Here is a 10,203-nt window from a genome sequence, read left to right as displayed (position 1 = left end):
AATGCTTCAGGTTTGATATTCTTCTTGGTCAAATGTTAGTAAGATCATCATTAACGATCAACAAATAAAAAGATACACATGGTACAACTATGTTGTTTTAACATTCACATTCACACACTTTAATATCATGAAAATTTATTCAGACATGGCTTGTGTGTATTTAATGTACATCTTTTACAGAATGCTTTTTTACAACATCTGTTTCCAAACAGCTGAATAGCAAGATACGGTAACAAATCGCCAAAGACATTTTAAATAGAAATCTTTATTTACAACATTAACATTGAGGCGAATAATCAGTCAAAGCAATATCTGCTAACCATTCTACCTTTATTCTGCAGAGCCATCTTAAAATTAATTTGCTTTCATACCTTGCTTTGCTCAAAATGTAACATAGGGATACATTAGAAATCTTGAGACCTTGCTTCATTGAATCCTTTCTAATCTTCAATACTGTGTCTCCACCAGATGGCCTTTCAAATATTGCTTTTCCAGCATAAAATTTTTCAAATCCATAATTATGATACAAAGAATTAAAAACAAAAAGGGCAGAAGCAAAAAGGAAAAAAAACAAAAGTGACTCATTATAATACTTGCATTTAATTATTTCTTATTTAAATAATAAATAGTTTGCTCCACTGAATAAACCTATACATTAACTATATTAATGTACAATTTGGTGTTATCAGTTAAGAAATGGGTTTGAATACACAATCTCAATTTCTAAAGCCATAAGCAATCTAGAAATGAAAACAAAAATTAAAAATCTATAATCGCACACATTTTACCTAGAAATCCCAAATCTCCAAGAGCACCAGTTAAGATCGCACATAATAATCGTACAGAAATTTAAAATGGTAATTCTCAGCATTAAAAATATAACTCCATTTTATTCACAGTGCTCTGAACTCATTCTGTGATGTGAAGTACATTAGGGAAAATGGTCACTTACTGTCAAGGAAGGGTGGGAATCAACGTGGTGGTCTGAAAACATGCAGCCCAACCTTTTCATTTTTCAATGAGTTACTGATATTACTCAAAGCAGTGTTCAGCCTGAAAGGATGATGCCCATTTGTAAACAGTGTCACTGAAGTTTCACTTTGAATAAAATCCAAGTCATTTTAAATTGACTAAAGATACACTATCCTCACAAATATCCCTACACTGCCTTCCTTCCTGATGGTATTGGATCCATGCTGGATCATTGTTCCACAGGAAACTGTGGCCTGAGATACCTAACCCCAACAACAACTACTCAATAGTAATCCTGAAGAGTTTGCTTTACATAGCTAATCTTGTCCCTTGGCTCCCCGATATCCATTGATGTATAAATTTTATCAGTATCGTGAGTAAGATTCCCAGCCAGTTTCCTCCTCCCCAGAGTCAGTAAGGACAACTATAGAGCATCAGCCCTCTTCCACAGTTTAAAAAATGGATTGAACCTGGCCTATGTGACTCAGCTGCTATGTGCCTAAATCTTCTGAGCTATGAAGGAAATCAAAGAACATTTAAGTTTCTTTAGCAAGGACAAGTGTGTCCCTCCTCATCCAATGATAACTTTACACCTTTCAGGAATAGGAGCAATTCCATATGTTGAAGGAATAAACATGCTTTAAGAGGAGTGGATGCACTGATTTTTAAAATATAAATATTCCTTGCTGAAACAAAAAATGTAGCCAAGACAATACAATCAGCAGTTAATTCAATTTTTTAAAAAAGATCAAATATTGCTTTTTTAATTTTGCAGTTAATAGCTCTGGAAAGAAAAATAAAATGCACTGTTTCACTAAATCATGTAAAATAACTAATTTTGTAAATTGGAAATGTTATAGAACATAAGTAATGGGCTTTTCCCATAAGATACAAGTGATTTTTTTTCCCATGCCATCACCTTGGACTAGTACCAGAAGAATCAGTCCTGAATTAGCTCTAGAATATGGTTTGTGTTGAGAATGCCCAAGTGTGAAAGGTACCATGTCACCAGATGTAACTGGGCATGTTCAGGCACCAAGGAATGTTCATATACTGGGCTGCAGTTTGAGACCTGAATACTTTCAAATCAGAAATCCTGCCTGACATCCACAGTTTCTAATGTGTTAGTTGGGATGTTCTGGAAATCTGTTGTATCAGATTGCCTACTTCTTAAAAGGAAAGTGATTTCCCTACAGTATGAAAGTTTTAAAAAACGATGAACAATAACAGATGCACATTAACTGGTTATATTCTTAATAGAATTCTTCACTGAATGTAAAAATTTGCATTTTTAGTATCTATTTCCTTCTTGAGATACAAGAAATGCACCTGAATATAATGAAGCACTTATTTTTCCCCAGGTATTTCATACTAAGAATCTGCTACTGCATTGCAGCCAGCCTACTCATGATGTCAGGTTACTGGGTTGTTGCCAGCCCCCACACAACATGAGGATAATTGAGCTTTTTTTGTTTTGACACGAATCTAGATGTATAGCAAACCTGAGTAGTTTCACTTAACCAATTCCCCTTTAATAAAAAAGTCTGGCAAAATAAATTCTCAACTCCCAATTACACATGCGTAAATATTTAATACCACTTTCACAACTTAAGAACTGGTTCTTAATTTCCAGATGAGTGGAGTCAACAGGCACTCAAACATTTTCCACTGGACAACTTGGCTAAACAGCAGATGAGCTGTAATACCTGTGCTGTACCTACTACTCAACTCCATCCATGTTTGACTTCAGACAGCCAGAGTTTTGTTTGGTTCATCTGCACACTATGGAGCACAAATACCTGCTCAATATTGACCTATTACAGCTTGAGCAGAGGTCAGCGAAGGTTTCAAGAGTCAAACAAGAGAGAAACAGCCTTTCAGTCTACAATATCTATACTGATTATCAAGCACCTATTACGAGAATCATAATTTTCTAATTGCAGCAACATCAACAACCAGCCTCCCTGACCAAAATTCTCCAATTACTCATCAGCACTCAAATTAATTTTGCTGATTAACCTATTAATCAGAATACTTTTGGAATGTGGGAGGGCACTGGAGTACTGTAGGAAATCCACACAGCCATGCAGGAAACCTAAGATCTCCACACATGGGTGGGATTGCAAAGTCAAGACTAAATCTAGGTCAGTGAAGCTGTGAGGCGGCTTTGCTAATGGCTGTACCACTCGAGCATCCAATGTGAACAAAATCAGGGAGTATTGATCAATGTTCTCCTATTGAACCAAACATGCTCTCAAGTCAAGAACAGTCATTAGTATACTAAAAGTAAATATTAAATGCTGTGTTTCTCCTGTGTATGTGTTGTACAAAAACAACCCTCCATTGAATACTTGTGGAATGTATCTGCTGCTGTTAAAAGCAACCAGTCATTTAATAAAAACCTGTTAAGTGATCAATATGATCAGAGTTAGCCTCAGGCCATTAACTGCACAAAACATATCAATTGCTTCAACCAAAGTGGGTGCAATTTGTGATAGTTCAATTTGTGGTAATATCTGTAATTGTTGCCAGAAACAGCATCTTGTCTCAATCTCCACATAAACAATAATTGTGATTGAATTATTGCATAGATTTCTTTACTAGCTGAACAGTTATGTTAAAATCATTAGGTAAAAGTATCCATTTATAATGTTGTCTTTATTTAGGGAAACAAGTTTCATCTTGACAGTAGAATAACAAACTCTGCATTAAACTAGAGGCTGTGATTTTTGTATGCATGCCCTTGCTGCACATTTCACTTCTTAATACAGTAGCAGACCTATCCATCTTAGGAGTCGTTAAGACAATACCAAACAATGGTACGCAGAAACAAATTACAAAAAAAACAGAGAAAATGTAAGGTAAAACAAAATAGAATTGCTCCGGCAATGAACAATTAAAGGTATGTAAAAGAACTCCAGCCTGTGTTATCTTTAAGGTGATTTGTCAATACTATATTTATCGTTTATCAGTCTCATTCATCTACAGTTTATATTTGTGTTTCTAACTGCCAAGAAAAAGTACTCCCTGCATTCAAAGAATTTTGTTTTTGATTAAACATTTTGAAATCAGTGGCATTTACTGCTAACACAGTTCTTCCAGATCAATGAGCTGAAGCCAGATGCAATCCAGAGTACCAGCACCCCCAAAATCCAAAGCAAACAAAACTTAGCCTTATATTACTGTGCTGCCCATGGAATTGCACAATGGTCAGTTCTCACGCTCTTTCATTAAATCATTATGGAGTTTGCTCGTTCAGAGTTACACAGAATCAGTAAGTTACATCATGTACAAGCTGCTGTTCCTTTGGAGTACAGCTGCATAAATTGCTGTCTGAAGCAATGTCACTTGAGGCCCGACATCAGAATTGGATCACATTTTAATGATGAAAATTATATTCCATCTCCCTGAATTTATAGAAGTAGCGGAAAGCCTTCTCTTCAACATGATTCTCACATCATCCATCACAAGGAAATCAGCAACTATTAACTGTTCAACAATTTACAGGTAACTCCCTCCCTTCCTCTCAGAGGTGAGGATGGTCAAATGGCTTGATGGGGAATTCTATCTCAATACAAATTAAAAGGGAAACCAGTGAGAAATAAATCCTTCTTCAAAGTTTTAATCAATTGTTGTTCAGTTGATTTAAGCCTCGATTAAGGGTCAAGGTTAATACAGTTGTACTTTTCAGAAGCTTCTTTTGTAAATGAAACTGGGGAAAGTGAGGGACAACAGTTGTGAAAGAGAAAAAAAACGCAGCCTTTTTGCAAAATTAAGTCTAGATGGTAACATGGGGAAATCTAAACATTTTGCACATTTGTACAAATTAGTTCCATTGTCAAGGCCAGGCGCAAACAGGACTAGCAACCTGAACTAATGCTAAAAGGCAAGTGTACAGAAATAAGTCCATCAAATAATTAGCCTCACCAATGCTGTGCAAACAAAAAAATCCGTAGATGTGACCTATAAAAGTGTATATATAATATAATATTGTATTCATTATTTACATGATATATTCACAGGAGCCAGCTTCCAGGTGTTTTATGCTGCAGTACCTTGCTTAGAGTCAACAGCACACACCTTACATTACTCCCATTTCAAAATTTTATCTGCAGTATTTTAAAATGAAGATTATTATTGCTAGGCATTGCATATGCAGATTTAAAAAGTTGGATGTTGGGATACAGATAGTTGTGATCTTTGAAATACTAATGAGGAATACTTAATGCAAAGATGATCCAAACAAAATCAAGGATGTGCCAATGTGCAGCTATGGCTACACTGATCACAAGAACAGTGAACCTCGACTACTTCAATCTTCTCTAAAGTGCATCCACAAGCACACTGTTCTATGCTGTCACTTGGCATTTTGCCCCCAAATGTCCGTAACTGTATGATGACCACATTGCGAGTGACATATCACAATACTGTCAGGAAAAATAAAGCATGGCTGGGTACTGCAATAAAGTAGATGCTAGATTTGGCAAGCAAAGATGACATCAGAGGAGAATTAAAAACCAAAGCAAATCCTAAACAATTTGAGTTTTCGATCTGGCTCTGTACTGTTGCCAAGAGTCTGCTTTTTGATAAAACATCTAATAAAAACAGAGAAACAGTTCTCCATTGTTAAGAAATGAACACCTTGGCAGGCTGGCACAGTGGTTTTGGTTGGGCCACACCAAACACCAGCAGCACATAAGATGGCACCATTTCCTTCTCTGTGCAAGTGTCTACTGTAGATCCTTAGTGCACTGATTTCACAAGCCACCTGGACCCAGGTTAACCTTTTGGATTGATGAACAGTCATCCTGAGTTGTCAGCAATATTTCTGTTTCATAAAAAAAATTGAAAATATGCAGTCAGTTGTTTCAAAAAATATAAGGCAGTTCAGTAAAATAATTCACAATTTCCTTTGGTACTCAAAAGTGAAGTTAGTGATGGCAAACAATCCATTTTTTTGTCCCATGACAAGAATCATATATCAAGGTGAAGAAATCAAATCAAACAGTCCAGGAGCTTCTCTTAAACCCTATAAAATGTTGCTGCACCCACTGACCTGCAAGTTTTTTAAACTTACTTTTACAAAAATAATGCAACATGAACTTGGCGACAGAGAAATGAAATTAACAGAGCCCAAGCTGTCCGTTTGTGGCATTTCCATTTTCCACACGACATCCTTACAGCATCATCAGAGATAAAAGGACACAACAAACAAAACCCCAAATTACTGCTATTGCTACAACTATCTCTACTCAGGATGTGTGGCTAAATGCATTCATTACATTGCCATTGGTTCTGCACTGGCCCTGGTGTTTAAAAGTCATCTGTTTTGCTCTGTGACAAGTGACTGGATACTTGATTTACTCTACGTTCAGGACATAAATTAGTTTCTCTTCCTGAAGAATAAAATCAAAACTACTATTCTAGCATTTCTTGGATCTTCTGTGCAAAACCTTCATTTCATTACCAAGCCAGGGTCTTAGTCAAAAATATAGTTATCATCACTCACAAGCAATCAAAATACTGCAGTTTGACTTTAGATATATTATATATAAAAGATTGTAATTGATTTATCTATTTCATAAACACAAAAGATTCTGCAGATGCTTAAAATCCAGAGTAATACACACAAAATGCAGGAGGAATTCAGCAGGTCAGGCAGTATATGACAGGAAATAGACAGTCGCTGTTTCAAGTAGAGACCCTTCATCAGGACTGCAATCGGAATTTATCTATTTACCCTCGCCATCCCGGCAAACCATGCAGCAGGAATCAAGGCTTGGCAACCTCAGCTAGTTTTTAAGTAGGTCCTGATGTACATGCATTGGAAGTAATCTTCTTTATTTTAATACTTTAATCTAACGCAGATTTATATGAAAGAAACACTGCAACCGCATTTCTTCAGTGCAGTGTCCCAGGACTCAAGAAATTTCATTAATAACCGGTTCACTAGGTTGGTTCCTGCTATAAATAAGTTGTCCTATGAGGCAAGATAATGTAGAATGGGCCTAAATTCTCTGAACATATCAAATAAGTAATTTTATTTAAGCATGCTAAATTTTAAGGGGCTTAACAAGTTATATGCTGAAATATTGATCCGTGAACTTGTAGAGTATAGAACTCAGAATTTTGAATTTCTTGCTTTGGACTGAAATGAATAAACTTTCCAACGCCAAAGGTTTGCAAATCCTTAGAAACCTCTGCCACAGTGAGTTCTAAATGCTTCATCAAGTATGAAAATTTCATTGACAGGTTTGTGGGCATTAAGAAGTATGGGAAAAGGACAAGAAAATGGATGATTTCAGTCCTGAACTAAGAACACAGCACAGTAGATTCACAGGCTTCAAGATTACTTATCATCCTATTTCTTGTGGATCACACTTTCAAAAAACGCTTTACTGGTTGTAGAACACTTTTGGGATATAGTAAGACAAAGATTCTATGTGAACTCATTTATTAAATGAAAATTCCTACCTGTTCTGGACCCATGCTTGATATCCCTGACACAGACATTGGGGCCATGCCCATCTGCCCTGGCATCTGACCCATACTGTTACCACTGGCATTTACTGACATGTTGTTGTTCATATTCATCAGGTTGTTGTACGTGCTAGCATTTGTCTGTTGCCCAAATTGCTGTGGAGATTGCTGAGGAAAAGCACTGCAGGGAAAAAAAAAAACAAGATAAGCTAATTTACATCTATTCAATTTCATTAATCACCGTAGACTATTCCAGAGGAATGATGTCTGCATGATGCAAGTAAGATTCATGTGTTAGGAGGGCATTTAACTCTTTAGCTATCTCCCTTTAAAAGAAACAAGCCCAATGCTTTTCTCTTATCCTTTCTAGCAAATTTGTTGTTCGCTATGCCAGCAAACTGTTTCAGCTTTTATCACCTATACAGAGAAAAAATATTGATGCTTGTGGTTCATAGCCCACATAGTCTAGCTGGCTTTCCACCTCACACTAAACATTTAGTATTGATACAAGTGATTTCTAATTCAAACCCACTATAGACCTGTAATACAAATTCGGAGTGAGAGGTTAATCTCACTTAAAAAAAACAGTAAGACTTCGAAGGGTAGCCATACACTCAATGGCCACTTTATTAGGTACCTCCTGTTGTATGTTTGTGGTCTTCTGCTGCGGTAGCCCTTCCACTTCAAGTTTTAACATGCTCTGCATTCAGAGGTGCTCCTCTGCACATCATTGCTGTAATGTGTGGTTTTTGAGTTAATGTTGCTTTCCTGCTAGCTTGAAGCAGTCTGACCATTCTCCTCTGACCTCTCTCATTAACAAGCTGTTTTTTAACCCCAAGGAATTGTTTTTCTCACCATTCTCTGTAAACTTTAGGGACTGTTCTCTTGAGTTTTTCATGCACATCAGGAGTTTCTGTGATACTCAACCCATCCCATCAGGCACCAACAATCATTTCACAATCAAAGTTACTTAGATAACATTTCTTCCCCATTTTAACATTTGGTCTGAACAACTGAATCTCTTCACCATGCCTGCATGCTTTTATGCATGATTGGCTGATCAGAAATTTGCATTAATGAGGTATATAGGTGTACTTAATAAAGTGGCCACTGAGTGTATATTGCTTTAATTTGACAACGTATGAACAACTGATCCAGTTCAGTGCCAAAACAGAATTGGAAAACATCTTAGGAGTTCTTTGGACTGAATGTTTTTTTTAAACCCCAATCATTCAAGTTTTGGGTTCACAGCTGTGATCCTCACATACAGCACACACTGACAAGCCACCTCCCTCGCAAAAATATGAAAACTCTAGGCAAGCAACGTAGCCTATATATTATTGTGCTGGACCCCTATTGAACCATATGTCTTAACTTGAAATAGTGCAAACAATCCAAATAGCTTCTGCATTAACCAATAGCTCTAAATAACATACCTATTTCCACCCATATTTCCAGTGGACCAGCTCTTCATGTCAGTGGTTGTTTGGTAGACAGAAGCAGCCTGAGGGTGTTGCATCATGGGATTTTGTGAAGGGCCCATTCTCGACATGAGTGCATTATGAGGGCTGGGAGCCCTGCCAAAAGTTGGATCAGTCTGCTGATTCATACCTGCATAGAGAAAATTAGTTAATCCAATTCCTACTATTCACAGCCAATCCATTCACACTTTTGAATAACCACAGTCATTTATCAATTTGCCAATAAAAGTCTCTTTGCAATCAAAGGCAAAGATATTTCACTGCAATTCCAGCAGATAAAACACAGATATTCATTTTGTAATTTTTCCCATTTTGACTCTTACTGGACAGGCAGTGTCTCCATGCCACTGACCACATGGTTTTTTTTCATCTACCTGGATAATGAGCATCAAAAGATCTTCGCCAACCATCCTAGATATTCTTTCTTCTCTCCTCAGGCAGAAGATACAAAAGCCTGAATGCACGTACCGAAGCTCAAGGATAGCACTTTCCCCAATGTTATAAGACAATTGAATGGTTCCCTACTACTGACCTCACAATTTACCTTATTATGATCCTGCAGCTAATTGTCTACCTATACTGCACTTTCTCTGCAGCTGTTACACTTTATTCTGCATTTTATTTTATTTTACCTTGTCCTACCTCAATACACCAGGTAATGAATTGTATGAACAGTAGGCAAGACAAACTTGTTGTACCTTGGTCCACGAGATAATAATAAACCAGTTCCGATTTGCTTCCACACAAGAGACGCTGGAGGAACTCACTGAGTCAGACAGCATCTATGCAGTGAAATGGGCAAAAGACATTCCAGACTGAGGTCCTTCATCTCCACCCTCAGGTTCTCTGTAAATCATTCCGCTCTCACATTAAATATGTGCTATCTAGCACATATTCCTGTCACTTTCTTATCCTAGGGGAAAAGTAACTGTGACCATTTAGCTTATCTACGCCCTTCATGAATTACTGTACTTTTATTAGATCACTCCCTCAGGCTACGTCCACACAAGACCAGATAAATCCGTAACCGAAGCTTTTTCTCTCCGTTTTGACCCTCCGTCCACACCGAAACAGTGTTTTCCTCCCCCAAAAACGGAGTTTTTCTAAAATGCTCTCCAGAGTGTTTAAATCTGAAAACGCCGGTTGGGCGTTGTAGTGTGCACAGGGTAATGGGAGGTTTTAAAAAACCTGTCATCCCTTTCATTGGTGAAGAAACTACAGCAGTAGGAAATGTTTCCAGGGTGACCCTTCTGTGGGAGTGGGGAAGATG

At 37.2% G+C, this 10,203-nt stretch overlaps 1 protein-coding gene across 11 annotated transcripts in view; it reads right to left on the bottom strand.

Annotated features, from left to right (window-relative positions):
• Positions 1–106: 106 nt before the first annotated feature.
• Positions 107–10,203, bottom strand: part of LOC140187428 (nuclear receptor coactivator 3-like) — a 227,932-nt gene continuing 217,835 nt past the window's right edge. For all 11 annotated transcript variants that reach the window (XM_072242752.1, XM_072242823.1, XM_072242775.1 and 8 more), the window contains 3 exons: positions 8,889–9,063; positions 7,447–7,633; positions 107–5,800 (listed from right to left, as the gene is read on the bottom strand). In XM_072242752.1, coding sequence (XP_072098853.1) covers positions 5,789–5,800; positions 7,447–7,633; positions 8,889–9,063 — 374 coding nt within the window. In that variant the 3' untranslated portion in view covers positions 107–5,788. The remainder of the gene's footprint in view (positions 5,801–7,446; positions 7,634–8,888; positions 9,064–10,203) is intronic.

The sequence above is a fragment of the Mobula birostris genome, chromosome 2 (genome assembly GCF_030028105.1).
Source record: "Mobula birostris isolate sMobBir1 chromosome 2, sMobBir1.hap1, whole genome shotgun sequence".
Classification (NCBI taxonomy): Eukaryota; Metazoa; Chordata; class Chondrichthyes; order Myliobatiformes; family Myliobatidae; genus Mobula; species Mobula birostris.
This window is presented reverse-complemented; position numbering and strand designations above follow the sequence as displayed.